Consider the following 23243-nt stretch of genomic DNA (forward strand, 5'->3'; position numbering starts at 1 on the left):
CCATCAAGTGGATTTTTGGATGAAGATTTACCAAATCCCTGATGAAACAGCTGTTCCCCTGCTTATTTCGAAATTCCCCGCAAAGGATTTACGTGGATGTGCTACGAGCTTTTGAGAAAGAAGGTCCAGACTTGGGATGACATGAAGCGTCTTTTCCGTCGTCGACATCACTTGGACAGCCCAGTAGAAAACCGGCAGAAGATTTTCGCAAGCTGTCAGAGGCTTTGTGAATCCTGCACGGAGTACGCAGTTGAGAAGCTTCAGCTCTTAGAGGAGTGCTCGTTTGACGGCACAGAGGAAGAAAAATGCACCCTAATTCTTTCCTCACTGGCAAGTCAACCCAAGCGCCATTACTTCGATAAGACCTTCAAGTCGCTGGACAGGATGATGGCATCTTTCCTGAAGTATGACCGGAATTTCGCACCCTCGGAGAAGCCGAAAGAGAAGGTTCTGCGAGTGGAAACTCTAGACATGGGTAGGACAATTCATCAGGACGAAGCACGCAAGCCTACGCACTCTGCGAAAGGGAACGAAAGTCCGAAAGCATCGAACGGACCACAAGCCTCTAAGGCTAGGACTTTCGTCAGACCTGATACCGCACGTTCGGACCGGTCACAAAAGGAAGATGTGGAAAGGTTATGCCTGTACTGCAAGAAGGTGGGTCCTTTTGTCACCGAGCCCTTGTCTCAAGAGTACCCCCCCCCCCCCTGGAGTGGCAGCGCCAGTTCTCACAAGTAGCAAGTGGTACTGTAGCGGGAAACGACCATGTGAAACCTCTACCACCTGCAGAGAGGTATCGGAAGTCCAGCGCATAATGTGCTCCGAATCTGCGGGTCTGAAACGTATCCCAGTACGACTGGGTGGATACAGCTTTCCAGCTCTTCTGGACTCTGGATGGTCTCGCTGTTTGATCAGCGACAGGGTTCTACGGAGTCTAGCCCTGGACATGTCACCCACCACAGCTCACCTGGTAGCGGCCAATAGACGCTCTAATGTATGGCTTGGGCGTTCTCGGAGAAACGAAGTGTGAAGTCGACGCCGACGGTGAAACGTTCACGCTGGTCTTCATTGTGGTTTCGAGGCTGGAAGACGACATCCTACTGGGAGTCGACTTTCTGCGGCTGTCCAAAGCAGTTATCAACTGGGCCACGAACTCTTTGGGAGTTTTCGGCGAGCCGACCCTGAAGGTGTACTCAGTTTCGCAGCAAATCGTGCCTCCCTTGACGAGAAAGTACATACTGGTACGCTCCGACTTTCCTTCAGCGACTGGTGATCTCTACGAAATCAGCGGAACCGGAGCAGCCCTTCATCGTCAACTATTAAGTGTACAGCAGGGTATCACAGAGAAAGATACGTTCCAGGTACTGATGATGAACACGTCTTTGCGTCCAGCAGTACTGATGGAAGATACAACTGTTGGCGTGGCGGTGAAGGTGACAGCTCTGGAAGAAGTTCCCCTTACTGAAGAAGACATGCAGGTCGTGCATAAAATTGCATGCTCTACACTGGGTGAAGACAGAGAGGACCCTTCGATTGTCCGCTCGCGCACGAACGAAGTTGACGTAAGGGGCGCATGTTCAACATCGGCATATCGCCGTCGCCGCAGGAGGAAGAAACCGTGAGGGCCTTAGTCTCTCGTAACCAAGGAAACTTTGCCAAGCATTCTATGGAATTGGGGTGCTGCGACCTACACCACCACTCCATAAACACTGGGAACTCTGCTCCTATTTCCCAAAGACCGCGGCGGTTGTCGCCGGCACAGCGGGATTTGGCCATGGCTATGGTGACAGACCTTATGAAGGCAAATATCATTAAGCCATCCCGTAGCCCATGGGCGTCACCCTTGGTATTGGTGAAGAAGAAAGACGGCTCCACAAGAATGTGTGTGGATTATAGAATTTTGAACTCTGTGACAGAGAACGACGTCTATCCCCCCCCCCCACACACACACACATTGACGATGCCCTTGCAGCTCTTAGTGGAAGCAAGTACTTTTCCATGCTCGATCTTCTCTCGGGATTCCACCCAGTCAAGATGAATCCAGAAGACACCGCGAAGACTGCTTTCATTACGCAGTGCGGCCTCTACGAATACCTCAGAATGCCATTCGGGTTAAAAGGAGCTCCTGCGACATGTCAGCGCGTCGTTGACAATATCATCGCCGGCATCAAGTATAAGAGCGCCCTCGTATACGTGGATAACTGCGTGGTATACAGCAAAACCTTCGGAGACCATGTATCCGACCTGCAAGACGTTTTCACACGGTTCGCTGAAGCCAACCTGAAGTTCAAAACCAAGAAGTGCTTCCTCTTTTGCGGTGCCGTTGCTTACCTGGGCCATATCGTTAGCGACGAAGGTATATCCCCTGATCCGGAGAAGATGGCAGCAGTCTCAAAGTTCCCGACTCCGCAAAACCTGACCGAGCTTCAGTCGTTCTTCGGACTGACTTCACACTTCCGAAAGTTCATCCCCAACCACAGTATGATAGCCGCACCTCTCCGCAAGTTACTAAAAAAGGATATGCCATTCCAGCGGAATCAGGAGCAAGAGGAAGCATTTCACGCTTCAAAGGCAGTGTTGCGTGAGCCGCCTGTGCTGAAGCACTTCTCTGATGATGGAAAATATGCCGTGCAAGTACACACGGATGCCTCGCGACTTGGACTTGGAGCAATCATAGTGTACCTCAGTCGCTCTCTTCAGCCGGCGGAGGAGAATTACACATCCACTGCGTTGGAAGCCCTAGCAGTCAAGTGGGCACTGGAACAGCTGCGACCGTACCTAATGGGGAGGAAATTTCAAGTCGTGACAGATCACCATGCGCTGTGTTGGGCTCTACGTTACAAAGAAGGCAATCAAAGATTGTTGCGCTGGTCCTTGATTCTCCTGGAGTTCGACTTTGAAGTGGTCTTCAAGTCTGGAGGGACACACACATGTCCGGACTGCCTTTCGAGGATTTCACCTCCACAGAGTGATCCAGTTGAAACTGTACTAGCAGTCTCCTGCCAGACTCTTCAGGTGAACCCGGTCAATATATCTGCAGAGCAGCAAAACGATCGATTTTGCAAGCAAATTACGGATATTCTGGAAATGAGATCGGGAACCAAAAAGCAGCAAAAGAGGACAGGAAATCGCTTCGTTATCTTCGACGGGGTTAGTACAAGAAAGAGTGCATGGTCACGCAACCACGTTTCCTTCTGTGACTGCCCGAAACGCAACAGCTCAGGGTTCTCGAGGAGTACGAAGGAAAGTTTGGCGGCCACATGGGTGCACGCGGAACATTCGAAGGAATTCACGAACGGCACTTTTGGCCGAATATGTATCGCCACGTCAAACGCTATGTCAAGGGATGTGACCTCTGTCAGCAGATGAAGTCCGCGAGAGCTCCCTATGGGTTGTTGCAGCCGGTGCAAGCTGAAGCAGCGTTTCACACGGTGGGTATCGACATCATCGGACCGTTCCCTTTTTCACGGAGATACAAGTATGTGATCGTAGTATCGACTACCTCACAACGTACGTCTAGGCTAAGCCTGTCATCCACATACAAGCCTCAACGATTCAGGCTTTCATTGGGTCCAGGCTACCAGGACACCACCAGGTACTCTCCGTTTTACTTACTCCGGTGTACGGGCGGGATGCCGTTCTGCCTCTCGACGTAGTGTACAACCGAAGACAGTTGGCCGAACTGCATGACATGATGCGTCTAATTTTGCTGCGCAGGTTCGCGAAAACCTTGGAAAAGCGCGTCAGCTTGCAGGGAAGCACATAAAACTAGCGCAAGAAAAACAGAAGCGCCCTTTCGACAAATGTCGGATCGACATATATTTTGAGAAGGATTCACTCATGCTACTCAAGACACCACCAGTTGGTGTGAAGAAGAGAAGTGTCTGCGAGGGTCCGCACAGGATTGTGACGAAGCTTTCGCCTGTGAACTACGAAATCGGCAGCACTACGTGTTCGGCTACTACGGCAACTCGGCACTACGAGTTCGGCAGCAACGGAGGCGAGAGATTGTGCATGTGGATAAGCTGAAGCCTTACATTCAGCCTTTAGCTCAGCTACCGCAGACGTAATTCTGTGCTTCAACTGTGTGGGGGTACTGCAGTTTGAGAGTTCTGAGCAGAACCTACTGGGACAGTTTTTAAAGGGACCGAAAAGTGAATATAAACCTATCGAAACTTTATGTTCAGTGAAAAGCTTGAACCTTCTAAAGTTCAAATGTCAAAGAACTCCGCTGAAATCGCTGTAGTTTTTTTTAAATCGAATTTTCGATGATTGCATGTCTAGGTACCTAGTAGGAAACCGGCAGTCTCTCAACAATGGCATAACACCGCGCCATCTGTCGAGGATGCATGTAATACGCGCGCTTCCACTCGCTAATCCGGTGAAAACGAAAGTGGCTGTGAGCGTCTGCAACCACTTCCTACGTCGAAAATGTCGAGTCTCCCGAACCTGAGTGCGCTAGAACTCCGCATTCTAGAACTATCGCGTGCACAGAACTTCTGTTCGTACGATAGCATGCCGGAAAGTGTGTACGTCGCAGCAGAAGATTCATCATCCTCAGATATATCGGAGTCACCGCCGTCCTCACCAGGATCTGATCGTGCCGGGAACGCGGACTGGTTAGTGAAATTTATATGTATTAGGGAGAAGCACTTGTTTAAGGTGAAACAAGCGCTGTTTTTTCGTTGTGCAGGTGTTCTTGCGGGAAGTGCAAACCGATGGATACCGCTGACGAGTGTTTGTGCTGCCGGGAGGTAGAGAACGTCTGTAAAAAGCAGACGGTCAACTGCATTACAGACAACGAATATTTCGAGATACTCTGCCTCGACACCGAAGTTCTGCGAGTGTCTTTTACGTACATCCGAGATACTGAAGAGTATGGCAACATACGTGACATCGCCGTGAACAAGTGAGTGTTTACGCGCTACTTAAACGGCAAACTGAATGGAAAAACCTTATTTCTGCAGGAAATTCCGTTATATCGCCTATCGGCAATTCACAAGGTGGATATGGGGTGGTCTGGGAAAGCACCATAGGAAGATTCTTCCTGCCTGCGTGGTGCATGCCATTAGGGATGCTTTTCCATCAGATGTGTATAAGGGCTTTGAACCTGCACACTTGTAAAAATGTATATTGATGCCTGCAAATTTTCATTTCTAGCTTGCTGCGAATTTTTTCATTGCTTTTTCCTTTCAGATAGTCCCACAATATTGTAATTATTATGTTTGTGCATGGATGCCTGGGAGCATATCTATTTGTACATACTCATGTCTTGTATATATGGAGAGTAAATAAAATAATTTTTGTCATTGTACTTCACCTGAACTGTGTTTATAATTTTTTATACACTAGAGATTGACCAGGTTTGCAAATGCTAATTAACGGTTGAAAACACTTAACTTGATTTCACTGAAAGGAGCAGTTGTAACTGATCTATTATCATATGACCAACTAACATTTGTAAAGAAAGTCCTTAGTGCTGACTTAAATGGTACAGCACCTCTTCATCTCAGTTCACAGTTAACCATGCAGCGTCGGTGTGGGCAAGAGTACTCCAAAATGGCTACATAATTTATTATGCAATAACAGGCTCACACTACCTTTGCAATGCTATTTTTTTAAGATGAAATACACTGACACTTTTCTGCACACAGTATTCGATTCGCCACCATTCGACAACAAAACTACTGTGAACAGTCTCTGTGAATGAGAATGACTGTACCCACGTATTCTTTTTTTCATATAAGTTCTCGGTGACTGTGACCGAGATACTTTTGTAAAGAAATTTTGACAGTCCTCCAAATAGAAACTGGCTTCAGTGTACGCAACAGACTTCGCGGAACAATTAATTGAAATATAATAAAACAGCCGAAACAACATTTTTTCACAACTCTGTATTTTTCTTTTTTAATGTCCAGCAATTTAGGAGATAGAGTAGGACTTTCTGCTCTCTGATGTTTTCATGTACTTCATAGAGCTGTAAAACCTGGAAAAAAAATAGGTAAGATACAGAATGGAAGTATAGACAGTTTTGCCTTTCACTTTTGAGCTTAACAAGAAAGTTACATTTTACCATATATGTGCTTTTGTATTCTCCTAAGGGTACAGGAATAATAATGGAGCACATAGATGAAGCTGAGAGCTGTTCTTCGAGAGTGTGCTAATTGTGACAAAAGAAATATACGATGAAAGTTGTACAGAAACAGCAAATGTCTGCTGACAAAAGTTTTAGAAATCTGGATATTACTACCTCATGTAGTTTCCGTCCAAAAGTAGGACTACTCGACATTCTTCAGTCGCAGCACGGTGCAGAGGTGGAAGTTGTGGCTAGAAAAAGATTTGGCATGTTCACAAGGTCATTAGTGCACACCAACATACATGACAACATAGGCAACATGATGGCTGCAAACTCACAATTATTCAACAGCACAAGAAACGGAAAGCATGAGTAAAAAAAGATAGCGTCCATGCAGCACGTGTAGAACCACATAATCTCAGGGAAGGTAGAATCGGGAGAGCGATAAATGACTTGCGTCCGAAATTGGGTAACTTGGCATAGTTAGGACCAAGGATATGGGCTGCTCCAATACACACTCTGTTTCTATAGTACCCTTTCAATTGTCTCGCATGTATTTTTCTGTTGCATCGAGCGAAAGAGCATCAAGGTACCTAGATTCACTCTACATTCAGAATTGCAATAAATATTATGGGGCTCTACCCCATCTCTTGAGGTAATGTGCTGAAATGGAGTAATGGGTTGCCTCAGAGCGATGACGGAAATCCTATGGCGTCCAAAAGCATTAGAAGTGCTTTGACAATTTGTGTGGGGCCAGTGAATAGTACTGCAAGGCATATTTCCTTAAGCTTGACGTGCAGAAGCTGCATACGTGTATCAGTGCATAATTGATGTTAAGATACAGAAACTATAAAGCTACGACCTTAGGGTGTTTGTATGTCAAATGAAGTCCATTGGTAGCAGCCCAAAATTCACATATGAGGTCCTTACCAACAATATGCATATTAGAAGTGTCCTTGTTTAAGAAAAAGGGTTCTGCTGCAATTGTCCCCCTCTGTGCCCTGGACTACGCCATTCTCTTCATGATCCGTGGTTAGGGTCCTGTTATGCACCTGTGCGAAGACTTGCAACTGAAACACAAGGAAAAAAAAGAGAAAAAATACTGGAATTACAATGTGAAAGCATGATATAAAGAAGAGTGCAGCTAGAGCCACATAGCGCGGACAATGACAGTGATATTGTAACATGCTGTGGTACGTAAGTGGTTGCAAAGTTTTCCATTAGTCTTGCCATGGTCACTTGACAGTTGGTTAAAAGTAGAAAAGCTTTTGATGCATAACACCAATCTCCTTTTTCATTCTCCCAAGGAACCTACCTCCCCTCACTGTACAAAGAGTTGCGTGGCATGATGATGCCACAGACGGACACTTACAAAACATATGAGCAAATCTGTCTGTGCAGTCCTGTACTTCTCATACTATAGAGTACAACGAAGTCAAGACAATAAGTCACATTGCAGTATAGTTAACTTCAATGAACAAAAACCTCAGATAAGGAGTCGCAACACTTTATATGAGTAAAAAGTTCTGCTGGCCACCTTATCATCACTGGCGTCACGTAACAGTATTTACATATTCATGGATCAGGAAGCATTAGGTGCACCTTCATGCACTTTGTGAGTATGGAGATGGGACGTACACAGTAAATTCAAAAACACCCTTTTGGGTATAAACCGCTTACACCTTTTTGTCCTATGGCTGGCACCCTTTTTTACACCGCATCAACTGTAACACCCTTTCAAAAAGGTGTATTGTGCAAAAAACACCTGTTTAAACACCCTTTTAGGAGGGTGTTAAACACTCTTACACTCTTTCACTCTTTACTCTTACTCGTCACTTAACTCGTCACTCTTACACTCTTTCGAAAGGGTGTAAGCTCCCGCGGCAGCATGCCAAGCCATGCGGTCCGACGTTTTTGCTTGTATGGCAACAACCACCCTAGCGACGGCACAGTTCCAGCCGTGGTTCCACACAGAACCTAAACTGGAGCGCAGCGCGTCACTGGCGACCCTCATCGTCCTAGCAACACTGTGAGTGAGCAAAAAAAAAAAGAACAATTCAAATAAAATGAAAACAAAACAGTTGGACATATGTAAGGGAAGAGGTGAAGATCGCAACATCGTAACGCCGTCCGTGCTCGTGAAATGAGCGGCGTTACGATGCTGCCATCTTCAGACAATGCCTGTAATGAGCCCGAGCACTCTCGGTAGCCTAAATTGGCGTACCAGATTGATCATATACTGAAATGCAGTTCGTTGGAGTATATTCGCTAAGCTTAGTGCGATAAAACTCGGCTGTAACGGTGACGAACACGTGTCTTTGCAATTAACACGTACGCCTGTAAGGAGTCAAGATATCAGCGAGCTTCCTGACATCCCTCCCTGTCAAATATTGTGTTTTCAACTCAAGCTATCGTCTATAATGTGATTACCTAGTGAGCGGAGCTGTCAAGCCAATGTAATTTTTCTCTCACGAATGAAAACACCGTTTTCAACACCAGTGTATAGAAAGGGTGTATATAACGTAAACACCTTTTTCGACACCAGTGTTACTTGAAGGGTGTAAAGACAGGTGTAAACGCCCTTTTAAGAACACCCTTTTAAGAACACCCTTTTTGATACAGCACTTGGTGTAATAAAGAGTGTATTTTCTCATACACCTTTTTTAGCACCCTTTTTGCGGCCTTTGGTTATCTTTGTGGAATTAAAAAAGGTGTATTTGCTTAAAAACACCTTTTTTTACCCAGAAAGGGTGTTTTTGAATTTACTGTGTAGGTTGTGGAACACACTCTCATGGAGAAAGGATTAAGATTTCAAAGAAAAGCAAGTAAAACAATATCAAAGAAGTCTGACATTCTATAACAGGCAAATAAACAGAAAGCAAGAAAAAGCGCATGCACTGCAAATTCAGGGAACAATCAGGTTGAACCCTAACATATCAGGCTCCAGTTATTGCGTGCACCTGGAGGATGGCACCTACATTCTGGGCTACAGGCTCATATTCTGGGCTATAGGTTTTCAACATGCCACTTGATTATTATGCCACAAATTCAAAAAGAACTGTTACATAATCCGGTGAAGGCAGATCATGTCTATTTAAAGGGGCACTAAAATGCAAAAAGAACTGTTTACATGAAAGTACGTGTTCGGATTATGGTATAATACAATCGAAATTAGCTCACAAAGCACCACCATTTGAAGAAAAACGCAATGTAAACAGTCTTTGGCAGCAATGAGCACGATTGAAGAGGGGCAGCAACGATTGGCAGCATCCAATGAGACAGTAGGAGAAGCCTTTCGTGTTTCTGTGGATTTGGAATGGGGCTGGCCGTAGTACGTACACCATATATGTGCGACATGATGTGTGTTGGTCACATCACTTTTTCAATACAGATTTACTGAATCGTTGCCCACAACAGTTATCACAAATGTTCCACTGACAACAATTATATTCACGTCCTTCGCACTATTGTTTTTCACAGTTACTGCTCTATAGCATAGCATGTGCGGCAGACATTCACTGCATTCGTGCCGAAGCAAGGAGCCTGTATAGTTCTGACTGCATCTTTGTAATGGAATCAATGTACATATTGAGTTACGATATCATGTGGAAAGTTAGCATGTTAGCAGTTACGATGTCAAAGTCTGCCTGGGGCACGATAAAGCTGAAGACCCCCCCCCCCCCCCCCAGTACTTAACCCAGCGTGCCCTTCCGAGGTGAAGACCGGTGAAAAAGCAGTTGACAGAGACAAACCGTTTCCGGTGCCAATTTATCTGTGTGAATTGCAGTAGTTGGTCACATGACTCCAGTGTGCTACAAAGAGAACAAAGTGGTGCTTTTTTATAACACAGTCCTTTCCTATTATTCTTTCAGTAGCTTATAGGAGCCACTGGAGCCAACTGACTTAGGTGCGGGTGCCAAATATGCCCGCTGTTGATTTATTGTGCACCGTGCTGTCCAGATGTACCATCCTGTGACGCCTTAGGGAAGGTACCCAGGGCTGCTGCCCCTCTACCCCCCCCCCGCCCCCCCCCCCATGAAACGGCTCTGACTGCATGTAACGCAATGTAAAGTTAACTTGTTTTTTGCATTTTAGTGCTCCTTTAACACCCTATCCAAAGTAATTGGTACTTCCCTTCATTCATCTTTGGAGGCTTTGACGGAGTTTTGGTAGAGCGGGCTATCCAAAGCAGCTCTCAGGTCAGGACTGCAGTTGCAGGTGGCCTCATGAGAGCTATAGTGCAAGGTGAAGGCAACAGTGCTCAACAGGAAGTTATGCAAGGAGGGTAAAGCAACATTACATCACTCTGTTGGAAAGCGAAGCATCCTTCTCGCAATCAGGACCTCTTTCGATTCACGTGGGTAAGCTGCAGTCATTGGCGCAGGCTCGGGACTATGGTGGGCTGCTACCATGGCACTGTACGTTGTGCTTTCACACACTGTCACAGCCCCCTTTAGAAGATTTGCCACATAATCTGTAAAGAGATAAGCAGTACAAATGCCTGTATCGTAAACGGAAAGAGATTTTCATACTGTAAGTGGCCTTTGTCTTCACTCTAGAAACTACTTCTGCCCCTTACTTTGTTTTAGGAGCTTCCTCCTGAACATCTGTTGTCCATCCTTTCCATAAGCATACTCCCGGTCAGCATTTTCATTGAAGTGCAGGGCAGCTATTTGTGTCCTACAAGGAGTGATAGAAGAGATAAGACATTGTAAATGTGATACCTCACAAATAACCTTTTTGACAACCTATACAGTAAAAAAAAAAGGTCAAGCACTACGTCAACCCCTTGTCTTTCTTCCCACTTCAAAGCGTGGGTACGCACCTAGCACGCATAACTTTCGGTGTGTATGCTGTGGACTTAGGAGCGAACTTCAGTATGACGGAGTGGTATGACTCGAGCCCTGATGTCTGACCCACTCTTGATAGTTGTTGAACATCCTTCAGTAGCCTTGGGTTCAGTACAATCTTCAGAAGTCTTGCATAAGCTACGGTACCTGTACATTCAGAGCATTTGTTGTCCTCGCCATGTACACTGTACATACATTATGTCTAGTACATGTGGAGTATGCTAGACTAACACACTAAGGAAAAATGCGCTTCTCCTAATTCAAATTACCAGGCTGCAGCCACGGCCTTTCTCCAACTGTGTCATGTAAGCAGCGATGGTATGGACCTTCGTGACCGGTATGGACATTTGTAATGTGGCGTGTCATGCCTAATGAAGTAATGTTAGTGTCAGAACTACATATCTGTTATTATCTGATTAAGTCTTACTTTTCCACATGCTCAGTAGCAGTTCTGAATTCCCCTCAGCTGTGGAATTGCACCAGTAGAGATGGTTGCAAATATGCTGCACCCATGGTTTTAAAGGAGCACCTGTACTGGTTTTGGCTGCTGTGTCCAATTTCTTCTTCAAGCCTGCATACAAAATTTAAATACATAAGCCCAACAATAAAAATTCATGACATAAATTCAACGGCAGAGCACTGAAATGGTCATGATGTACAGCGTATCAGTAGCAGTGCAATCGACCCTACGGTGTGGGTTACATAATAAGCAAGTAAATATCACCTTTCACCACATGCCAGGTATCAAATCCATGCACTATGCTGGGTTCCATTTCACGCATGTGCTTTCTCACTGCAGGATGTCGATCAGTCGTAATGGATGCCACGATGATGTGATTTGATTTCAGTTCGTCCAGGCATCTCACAAATCCCACCTTTTCCATGTTTGTGCTGGAAGCAACATCTGGAGACTAGAGCAAGAAGAACACACAAAAAGAAAGAATCAAACTATGGCAGCTGGTAGGCCTTATACGAGTAATATATGTGCCAAACACTTACCTCACCAACCTGTACTTGAACGGAGCTGACGATTTTCTTTGAATGGGCTTCCATAAAAGTGTATGTCATGTACTTGGCACAGTGACCAGGAGAATCACATCTGCCATCTCCAAGGAGGTCAACAGGCTTGTCTTGAAGTGAAAGGAGCAGGTGGTTGTGTTCTGCATTCCAAACCTGTAAGATCTGTGCAATATAACAGCCATTGTTGCAGAAAGCAAACTCAATACCTCCTTATACACTGAAGCACCGATGCTTGTCAGTTACTACTTATCACAATCATATGATGATAATTAATATTTTTAGATAGATTTTCAAGTATTGTGGAAGCGACTAGGAACTGGTACCTGTGATACAGCAGGCAGTAGGCAACCTTTCTGATATGTGTCGTATGCAACCTTTGAAATCATTTGTATGTTGATGGAGCTCAGCAGTCGAAGAACCTTTAGAAAGGGATGTAACGTTTTATTACGTATGCTCCCAAACATGCAAGTACACACCTTGGTGGGACTGGCTCCGTTGAACAGTATTGGACCGGAGAGCAGAACGTTTCCTGCAGCCATCCTGTTCAGTTCTGGTTGACTGTTCCAAGAGAATTTGTGGCCGCTTGCACATTCGGACACAACAGTGAGAAGTGTGCCCCGAACTGATGTGGTAACCTTGCATGACCCACTGCAACTGCGACATGCTTTGAACAATTCCAGTAGTGGAGCTTCAAAGACAATGAATTTTCGCTGTTCCACTGGACATTCAGGTGTAGTGGTGTCTCTAGAAAATTAATTGGCCATCTTTAATCATAAGTTTGCTTCAACAGAAAGTGTTCCTGTACCCTTCAAGGAAGCTATCCTCAGATGGGTAGTAGCTCTCATCAGTTTCTTCTCCCACTGTTGATGTCATACTGATGTTCTGCACCTGTCCAAAGACTCCAAAAATGTTACAAAGTCTGCAACACGTAACAAAGCTAGTGGTTCCACCTGTGGACTTGGCAGAATCTGCGAAGTGGGGGTCGATGTAATTATTGGCCCACGTGATGTCCTTTCAGGTGTCTTTGTGTCCGTGTAAGGATTGCAAAAATATTATCAATTGGATACAGACTCACCCCTATCCTACCTCTTGAGCAATCACACAGCTGTAACTGGTAGAAGCAAGAGGGGGAGACGAAGCCACAGGTAGGAATGCTGCCACTCCTGGCAAATCCGGATCATCATTTTTAGCATACCAGCTTCCAGCTATTTCTGTCATGTTAACTTGAGTGCCTGGATCACACACACAGACACAAACAAAAAGAGTAATAAGAAATGCGGATCACATTGAGCACTAATCTTGTATACACTTCTTACATGCAGACTTCATAGTGATTGGAGAGACAGTGCTGCAGTATGCATGGTCGAACTCGACTACAGTTGTTTCCTGCAAAGTAGGAAAGTTCAAGTTTACTGAGTATATTTGGTTCTGAATTCTTGCAGTGCAGATCTAGACAAGACTTTTTTACTGCGTACTTCACAAACAGTGTCCGTCGACGTGGACAATGTGCTAGCAGCATCAGTAGTGTCATCCGATACGGTGACTTCCATGCACAAGTCCATGAAATCATTGCAGTCGACCTGAAACAGTTTTAAAACTATTTCAAAACAGAAATTTTCAAAAGATGACCAAATGGTGAGATCTCTACATACTACAAAGCAGTCCGGCGCCACTTCAACACCGGAATGTCCCTGAAATTAAATTTGGTCATGTTCACAATGCCCAGTGGGTAGGATAACACAAGTTAAATGGTATACGTCATCGCTCTATTATAATTTATACATGTGTGACACCTGTACATACCTGAGACGTTGTGCTGAGCCCGTCACCAAAGCGAAGCAGAATAACAGGTGACGGAACGGCAGTTTGCTTCAGACGTTTTCGCACTTCGCCAACTGCGGCATCTTCGTAGTCATCGGCAGAAAAATGGAATGAGCACACACGACACGACTGCTGTATCTCATAGCCGAGTGCTTCGAACCACTTTCGTTTTCGCGCATTGTCCTGTGGAATCTTGTGGTAGAAAACGCCCGTCGTCGAAGATGAACGATTTCCGCATCCCCGAACTCCACAACGTACACCAGGCATTCGTAAATACGTGACACAACAGTGACAGACAAGTTATTTGATTACTTTTACAGACTTTCACTTCATGCTTCGCGCTGCCGGTATGACCACCCACGGCGTAGACAATAAGCGCGATAACACAGACGGCCTTGCAGACGGCCTTGCAAACGGCACGGCGCGTCGTAGCTGAATGTTTTATTAGTATAGAAACTATGTTCTTCAAATGCCTGGAAGTGAACGTCATTTTTAAAATGACGTTTAGTTATAACGATAATGTGTATCAACTTTGTTCTCTAGAAAGTAATTGTCACGTGGTACAGGTTGACCAATCCCGGACGCCCTGGACCTGAAACCCAAGTTACTCTTTTTTGCCGTTTGTTGGCAGCACCGTCCATGTTCCGGCAACCTTCAAAATATTTATACGTAAAAAATATTCCGATTTGTGAGGTAATGCTTTCTCTGTGTTATCAAACAATGATAATGTGCAGGATGGTGGGCCAAAATATGGGGGTTATTTTTCACTTTTCGGTCCCTTTAATCATTATCTTCACTCCCAGATGTATAGCAATGTAAATATCTTTTAGCTATTTTGACATCGGGTCGATGTTCTTTAAGCCCCTGCCATGTGTGACGAGACGAAAGAAGGAGATGCGGGACTGTCTCGTGGTTGAGGGCAAAAAGATGGGAGAATAAAGTGAGATGTCAACGGGCACAGACGTGTAATCGCTCCCTGGTCCAAGAACTGACCCGTGACGGTCTACAACGTCACAATATATATAGGGGGGGGGGTCAATTAGCAGGAGCTCTTTGGCTGGACGTATAGCATATGTTTGTAATTCAAACGTCACCATGCCAGTACTGGACAGCTGTTTCGACCTTGTTGAGCCATCATCAGCAATACGCAGGCAGGCAACGTTTGAGCGGATGGCGTCAGAAGGTCACGTGGCACGTGATGCCTCCCGTCAGGGTGTCCTAAGACACCTCTGAAAGCCCAGTGCAAAACCAGTCAAGTGTATAGGGGGGAGGGGGTGTACTTGACTGCGAAATATACGAAACGAAAAGTAACTGTGGCTGCACGCTGAGCATATGTTTACAATTTGGTCGTGTACTCCCAGTCGAGGACAGCTGTTTCGCTCCACTTGGAGCTCGTCAGCCCGGCGCAGCCCGCGCCGGGCTGCATGCCGCCGGCAGCGACACGACAGTCGACTTTGAGTTTGATTCTGAACTTGACACGCTGAAACATACCCGTTCTGTTTGCAACAGGACTGAACATGCTGAAGTGCGCGGATGATATAACGTATTTCAGTACTCCTAAGTCGCTACTATGCATACGCTAAACTCGTGTACACAACGAAGAAGAAATAAACAAGATCGGCTTCAATGAAAAAGTTATCCTGTAATTTGGGTCAGTGAATCTTATTCGTTCTGTCTGCAAACCAATATGCGCAATTTAAAATTATGCCCGCAATTTCTTGGCGGTTCAACGATTGCTATCGCTTTACTCCTCGTTGCACCAATGAGGAGACCGCTAATTTTTACTTCGTGCTAGCGCCGCGAAGCAACTTGGTCTATGAGCGGTGTGCAGGCGTAGACAGATGGAGAGAGGACAGCAGGAAGGAGTGGGGGACAGGGGGTCAGTGTGCTTCCTGGGTTGACTTCAAGGGGAGATGTGCAGATATTCTGCGAAAGTCTGCCGAAGAATACAGGGAAAACCTCAGACAGCACAGCCGGAGGTAGGATTCGAACCCACCACCTCCCAGGTTTCGGCACGACTTTGACCACCACCAATGAGCGGATGCTTTTACCCGGTGTGCCATCTCGCTGGTGAAACAGGTACTAAGGAAGGAAATTGGCAGAAGAGTATTGATGTATGAGGATCTGATGTCACTTGTTACAGAAGTAGAGGTCATTATTAATTCTCGACCGGTTTCGTATGTCTACTATGACCCACAAGAAATTGTGACACGAACACCAGCGGAGTTCATTACATGAACACGGCTTCGGCAATTTCTCCAGAAGGATCAACATATAGTCCAAACTGAATCCATGGCACATGGCAGAACCGTGCAACCCGTAATTATACAAGAGAAAAGGCCAAGGCTGTTCTTGCCACTGGAGAGAATTCAAGCCAACCACCCAAGTCAAGAAGGAAATATTCGCGTATACACGGACATCCAAGGGACACGTAATATGGCGGGCAAGGAAGACATTGATACACATTCGAAGTAGGGAACAGTGGTGGTGGTGATGGAACTGCTTGCCGTAGTCAGCGACGCTCAGGCGGTCAGCGTCACAATTATCGCAGGAGATATCGTGCGTCCTGGGCGGACTTCACAGGAAACTGTGCCGATGTTTGTCTTAAAGCCGTCTGAGGAAAACCGAGGGAAAATGCCACTTGCCAGTCTCGGCGTGGAATGCCATTATCGTAGCCACTAGGCCACGGGAGCTGGTGGTAGGAAAAAGTAGACGTGGGTCCGCTCTCTGTTGCAAATGCTACGATCAACCTATCACCAGCACCAGAAGAAGAACGTGCGTAAGCATCACGCACGTCGCATTATCTCCTCGTCACGAGATTTCATTTCGCTTATTAAACATCTCCTTGAAAGTTCGTGTTTCTTTTCAACTAGTTCTAACCATGGATATCTGCGTACAGCTTTGATACAGATACCTTACATGAAAAGGACGACTTTTCACCTATCGGTTCCTGAAACACGAGTTAATAATTATTGATTGCCGTATATGATAAACTAATTCAATTCGACGTAACGCTACCGCCAGATTCAGAGTGACTTTGTGAACTCAGCTTTGCGACGAATCTCGATAGAGAAGCATAATAGCAAAATACGAATAATGTACCTATTAAGACCAAAATATACTGTTCAAAGAGGATGAAAACTCCAGCTTCGATTAAATGCTGTCCTCGAACGCACCGTTAAAGAATTGAACATGATTGACTCGCACGCGTGATGTATATACGTGGGTGGTTCCATAAGTTTCCGGCCCGAGGTAGAAAATGCGCGCGAATTTGAAAATGCGACTAACGACTCGTGGCGCCATCTGTTGGAGGGCCGGAGCACCACCCTCAACCCTCTCCATGCTTTTGTCGGTTGGAGAGCGGCATTTCAAACAGCCAGAGTGCACTCTTCAGTTAAAATGGAAAAAATCGAGTACCGCGCTGTGATAAAATTCTTGACAAAAGAGGAACTTTCGCCTAAGGAAATTAAAGCGCGACTGGACAACGTGTACAGGGAAGCCTCTCTGTCGTACACAACGGTAAAAGACTGGGATAAGCAGAGTCCATTGAAGATGATCCACGCGATGGTCGTCCAATGGAAGTTGTCACACAAGAAAATTTGTCTCTTGTCGAGGAGGAAGTGCTGAGCGACAGGCGTCTGAAGGTGAAAGAAATCTCAGAAAGGCTGGGGCTTTCCAAAACAACCGTTTTTCGCATCATCGGCGAGGGCCTTCACATGAAAAAGGTCAGCGCGAGATGGGTGCCACGACTTCTTTCGTCAGTTCAAAACCAAATGCGCGTCGTCTGTGCCAAAGAGTTTTTGGAGCTCTGTCAATGAAGAAGAAATATTGAAGTCAATTGTCACAGGGGATGAGACTATGGTCCTCTACTATGATCCCCTTTCGAAAAAGGAGTCGATGGAATGGCGCAAACCAGGAGAAGCACCCCCAAGAAAAGCCAAGGTCACACAATCCACAAAGAAGATCATGGCAACAATATTTTGGGATTGTCACGGGATCCTTCTCATCGACTTCAAAGAGAGGAGCACCACAGTGAATGCGACTTATTATGCTTCACTCCTGCACCGACTGCGAGACGCCATCAAGGAAAAGAGGCGCGGCAGGTTGAGTCGAGGTGTCCGGTTGCTCCAGGACAATGCCCCTGTCCACACGACTTCTGTTGCCAAGGCTGCACTGAAGGAGTGCGGCTTCGAAGAAATCCACCACCCACCCTACAGTCCATACTTGGCACCGAGTGACTACTTCCTGTTCTCAAACTTGAAGAGGGATCTCAGAGGACGGAGATTTCAAAACGATAGTGAGGTGCAAGAGGCAGTTTTCCAGCATTTTGCGGACAAAACTTCGGACTATTTTTTCAAGGCTATAAGAATGCTGGTTCAAAGGTGTCAAAAGTGCATCGAAGTTAAGGATGACTATGTCGAAAAGTGATACACTTGTTTCGTCTCTATGACTATTAAAAGTTGGTCGGGCCGTACCTTGATCATTTTCATTCGCATGAGTCATCATGGCGAGGGGTAATCACAGCACAAAGGGTAACCCTGCTGAACGTATATGCATAACCACGCGGAACAGAGCAGCGTATTAGACCAAACTTTAACCATTGTGAGGTATCCTTTATGGTACCATGGTGGTAGTGGTGATGACGTGAACAGCCTGCCGTTGGGGAGGGGGTGGAGGGAATATGTTTATTGAAAAGTAAAAGCGAGGAAAGGTTAGTAAGGCATAGGCCGACTTGCTATTCCTTCCATAAAAAGAAAACGAAAAATAAAAAAGAAAGAAAAGAAACACACACACAGACACACAAAAGGGCCTTATGCCGTTGGGCCTCACAAGTGTGGGCATCGTAACACTGTAGCTGATGAGAGATGGCATGAGGCTAGGAGGCGATTAGAGGGGATCAATCGTCGGTTGAGTGGTCCTCGAAGTCTAAGCATTTTACCTATGGACCGAGCTAAAAGGTCCGACAAATTGACCTTGTACCATCACCTGGTAATCGAAAAAGACGTAGCCAATCATTTCGTTTCTTTTGATCATCCGTTACGCGTCCCAATTCCTGGCAAACGTTTCCATATAGGGTTTTAGGCTCTGATGTTTTCTTTGTTCTTTCCAATGCAGCCCCTAATACCAGCCATGGCCACGTTAAACAGAATTGGGCTCAATACGCTCTCCTGTGGAACTCCATGGGTCATCAATACATGATCTGTATCCCTTGACGGGTGCGAAGAAATAGTTGCCTGCCATGGAGGAAGTCCTTAATCCATGAGAGAGCTCTGGAGGGTAGGCCAGCTTGGGTGAGGGGATGGAGAACGGAGGCGTGACTCACGGTGTCGTAAGCGCGTTTGACATCAAGAAACGCAGCCACCACTGTCATCTTACGCGCCTTTTCTTCTTCCACCTACGTAATGAAGTCAAGAACCGAGTCCATGGAAGACCTGTGCTGGCGGAATCCTGACATTTCCTGCGGGAAGAAGGAGTGCCTCTCGAGCCACCACTCGATTATGTGGAAGGTCATGCGTTCAACAACGCCTTCCAACAACTTGCCAAGGCAGCTAGTCAAGCTCACTAGCCTGAAAGAAGAGAGCTGATAGGGCGATTTTCCCGGCGTCAATAGTGGGACAACGCGCGCATGCTTCCAACTGTCAGGTACTTTCCCGGTTTTCCAGGACGTGTTAAATACCTCGAGCAGGCTCATCCAGATTACGGATAGTCCGGTACGTGATATTGTCCGGGCCTGGGGAAGATCGAACACGTGACAGGAGGAGAGCGTTCTTTAACTCCGAGAGCGAAAAGTCACTGTCCATGTCCGGACCAGTGATGACTCTACTACGTCGCGGGTGTTACTAGTACGAGAGTGGCAGTACCCTACATTCTTTAATCGAGTGGATAACTCTGATACGGACCCGATACGTGATACGTGATACGGACCCGAACCGAATGGGGGAGAAACATACAGTCAACTCTAGGCGAGACCGGAAACCACTTGGTAACAACGGCGACCCGATGTAGCAAACCGGCGGGGTACTTTCTGGTGCTGGACAATTACCGCCAGTTGGACAGCCTTACGGACCAGGACGTCTGACAGCCGTGGTCGCGTCCATTGTTTTAGAGAGACCCCTGAGGTCATTCTCAGGAAGCTCGGAGGAGCGACGTATGCTCTTCAAACACTGCTGTCATTTTCCGTTATGTTTATTGAGAAGCCGGGTCTAACTGGTGTTACAGCACCAAATAGACACCGGTGACCCAAGACCTTGGAGGTGCAATTCTCAGCCTCTTAGCAAGCGCAAGTTTCTCGACGCTGCCCTAGACGAAATGATCAAGATGGGCTGTGAGATCATCAGCCCATGGGCCTTCCCAGTTCTGCTGGCACCGAAGAAGGTGGACGGGAGCTCTAGGCTGTGCGTCGATTACCGCCGCCAGAACGAAGTCACGACGAAAGATTTTTACCCGTTCCCTTCGACTGACTCGACCATGTACACGTTTTGGGCCGCCCACGTGTTCACAACCATGGACTGTAGTCGAGGGCTCCTAGAGATTCCAATAGCGCCTGAAGACGTCGAGAAGGCAGCGTTTATCTGTCACAGGGGCTTGTTTGTGTTTGTTAGCCACCCCTTTCGATTGTCCCATTCTCCCGCTAGTTTTCAGTGGATGATGGACGACATGCTGGGCGATGCGAAGTGCAATTTCGCCATGGCCTATATGGACGATGTGGTAATTCGCTTTAGTTCATTTTAGGAACACCTTTCAATCCTGAAGGTTGTGTTAGGACGCATTCAAGCGGCAGGAGACCTCGTCCTAGGGAGGATGCATCCCCTCAGCGACGCAGCGAAAGACCTTGTCGCCTCTCTTGTTGTCCAGTGGGACGCCCTATCGGGTGCTCGAGTAGCTCACTTCAGTGGCCTAGAAACTCGGACGTCGTGATAATAGCGAGCAGTTTAGGCCGGTCCATGTACCAGATGTCAAGGTATATTATTATCGCATCTTGGACGACGGCAGCGGGGAGAAGACACCGCCAGGACGCTCTCACTTATGTCCCTCGACCCCTGGTATAGAGCCGGACGAAGAGACGACTACTTGGTGCGGGTCTCCGGGGTATCTTCGATGCAACTTGTGCCCTCATGGATAACCAAGGTGACGTTTCTTTTCTTCCTGTCTCTGCCCAGGTTCAAGACTAGGTCATCCCGTGCCACTGGGCGGTCTCAGGCAGCCGCACATTCAGTGAGCATTTCTCCGGTATTGAGGGCCACCATCCTGTTCGTCAACCTGCCTGGAGACCTAAGGCACGCAACACGAATTTGTCAGTGGATGCTTTCCGGCGGCTCGTTGTCGTTTGGTATGCGTCCCATCTTGAACGACACCGGGCGGTACCATGAGCGGTGCAGTCACCAGGGCAGCCCGCTGAGAGGTTCCCATTCACTGGAAGAGACAAACCTTGCAGGATAGATTCGCCAGCGAACCAGCGGCGGATTACACGACCGACGAAGCTGACGATGATTAGTGTTTTTATGGCGCAGCAGCGACGAAGGCTGGCCGATGAAGCGCAGTCACCCATCGAACGGGTGAGCTGCATCGTTCGCTGCTTCAACAGCAAGCTGCCCCGCGCTTGCCGTCGCACCCTCTACCCCAATTGAACATTGCATGTGCAGTCTAGTTTCCCACCCCCACCTTCTCGCTGAGCAGTCAACATCGTGAACGCTCGAAGAGCGCTGGGGTGAGAATAAAAATGACACGTACGCTGGGATCTGACGGCCCGAGAGGACTTTCATTTAATTTAATTTCCTTACCGTAAGGGCCTTACATAAGTGGGGAGAAATGCACAGGTTTGAGCGGATAACACAAACTGACACAAATAACTACTTAATGTACAGCAATTCAACACGAAAAACGAAGTTAAAGTAGACCAGTTAATTACACATGTCTCTAAAGTTTTCAAAGTTATATAGGGCAGAACAAAGTTTGCTGGCAACGAGTTCCAATCATTAATACCTGTTAATAATTGATAATTTCTATAATATTCACTGTGACTCAGGGGAACGTATACCGTGTAAGGACGATGGGAGCCTTCGGAAAGGTAATGCGTTGGACGCAGGTACCGACTGCGTGTGAGTAAAGTTTGTACATTATTTGCAATCGGTGTACCTTACGTCTTGTTTCTAGCAACATATTTTTACAGTCCGTTTCAAATAGTGTTATGCCTAGAATCCCTATCATATTTATTAAAAACAGAGCGCACAACTTTGGTTTGCACGGATTCTAATTTCTGAACGAGAGACCTTTGCCAGGGGTTCCACATGACAGAAGTATATTCTAATTTTGAGCGAATAAATGAATTAAAAGCATGTAATTTGACTTCGGGGGATGCTAAAAGGAGCGTGCGACGAAAATATCCCAAGTTTTGCAGCTCAGAATTGCATATATCCTCATATCCTTTAATTGTATGTGATTTTTCCAAGAGAGAAAATTAGTTATATGCATACCGAGATATTTATAGCAAGGAACGTTCTTAACAAAGGTCCCCTGAAGGACGCAGACTTTTGCGTAACGCGTTACTAGTAATTGCGTTACTTGTAATCAATTACATTTTTGAGTACTTTTTTCAGTAATCAGTTACTTTACTGTCAAAGTAATTTTTCGAGTAATCAATTACTTTTCGGAGTAATCGATTACTAAGTAATTGATTACTTTTCCGGCAGAGATTAACTTATCCTTCATGTGTTCTGCCCCAGGTCAATCCCCTCGTGCTGTCAGCCAGCCTTTGTTGGGCCGTTGTGCTATAGCAAGCCGAGGTCATTGTAATAAAGTTCTGGAATATCAGGGTCTCTCTCCCTAATCTCTTCTTACACCTGTGTGGTGGTACCTAGAGTCACTAAATAAGTGACTCTAGTGGAGCTTATTTAGTGACTCAGTGATACCTGAAGCTTTGGAAGTTTAGTGAGTCATGGGGAAGTTCCACGCAATGTTCTTCCACAATCGGGTCAACATCTTCCCGTGCGATGAATACAGTAGACGTACAGATCTCCTTGTCCTAGGCGTTTTTTTTTTTTTTTCAGCTGTACTGTTGTTGGGCCTTTTCTTTTTCTTTTTTTTTTCTGGGGCACACACAGATGCGTACAATTTGCGTGAATGCAGAGTAACGACTGGAGTAACGCGTTACTTTTCTACTCATTACTCAGTTACATTTGGAGTCGAGTAATTGGTAACGGTAATCAATTACTTTTTTCGAGTAACGGGCACAAGTCTGGAAGGACGTAATCAAAAGTAGCACTGACTCTCCTTAGGTTAAGCATGTAAGTCTGCAATAAAGATTGCGTTGTGTGTAGACTTGTGTTACCGGTGTTCTTTCGGCTGCGGTTGGAGCCTTAGGCAGGTTGGACTGAGGAACCCCGTGGGGTTGTTTGATGGAGAGGCCCACACTATACCCAGAAAACACGTGCCAATAGAGCCGTTCTGACGGATGGGCGGGAGAAGCAGCCGCACCG

At 46.3% G+C, this 23243-nt stretch overlaps 2 protein-coding genes and 2 long non-coding RNA genes across 4 annotated transcripts; 1 reads left to right on the forward strand and 3 right to left on the reverse strand.

Annotated features, from left to right (window-relative positions):
- The first annotated feature begins 3509 nt into the window (after positions 1–3509).
- LOC135383878 (P2X purinoceptor 7-like) lies at positions 3510–5184 on the forward strand. The gene is made up of 3 exons (XM_064613175.1): positions 3510–4619; positions 4694–4909; positions 4968–5184. Exons 1-3 carry the CDS (start codon positions 4432–4434, stop codon positions 5122–5124), a joined length of 561 nt encoding a protein of 186 aa, XP_064469245.1. The 5' UTR covers positions 3510–4431; the 3' UTR covers positions 5125–5184.
- A 919-nt stretch (positions 5185–6103) lies between these two features.
- LOC135383879 (uncharacterized) lies at positions 6104–7687 on the reverse strand. Its single transcript, XR_010420123.1, has 3 exons — positions 7007–7687; positions 6251–6327; positions 6104–6160 (listed from the first exon to the last, which is right to left on the reverse strand). It is a non-coding gene; the product is annotated as an uncharacterized LOC135383879 (long non-coding RNA).
- Positions 7688–10377: 2690 nt separating this feature from the next.
- Positions 10378–12819, reverse strand: LOC135384904 (uncharacterized). Its single transcript, XM_064614086.1, has 10 exons — positions 12752–12819; positions 12423–12690; positions 12270–12365; positions 11926–12099; positions 11651–11837; positions 11354–11497; positions 11196–11294; positions 10902–11073; positions 10656–10756; positions 10378–10550 (listed from the first exon to the last, which is right to left on the reverse strand). The coding sequence occupies exons 1-10, from the start codon at positions 12817–12819 to the stop codon at positions 10378–10380; spliced, it is 1482 nt and encodes a 493-aa protein (XP_064470156.1).
- A 296-nt stretch (positions 12820–13115) lies between these two features.
- Positions 13116–13520, reverse strand: LOC135383880 (uncharacterized). Its single transcript, XR_010420124.1, has 3 exons — positions 13422–13520; positions 13263–13332; positions 13116–13178 (listed from the first exon to the last, which is right to left on the reverse strand). It is a non-coding gene; the product is annotated as an uncharacterized LOC135383880 (long non-coding RNA).
- Between the last annotated feature and the right edge of the window lie 9723 nt (positions 13521–23243).

Source organism: Ornithodoros turicata, chromosome 2 (assembly GCF_037126465.1).
Source record: "Ornithodoros turicata isolate Travis chromosome 2, ASM3712646v1, whole genome shotgun sequence".
NCBI lineage: Eukaryota > Metazoa > Arthropoda > Arachnida > Ixodida > Argasidae > Ornithodoros > Ornithodoros turicata.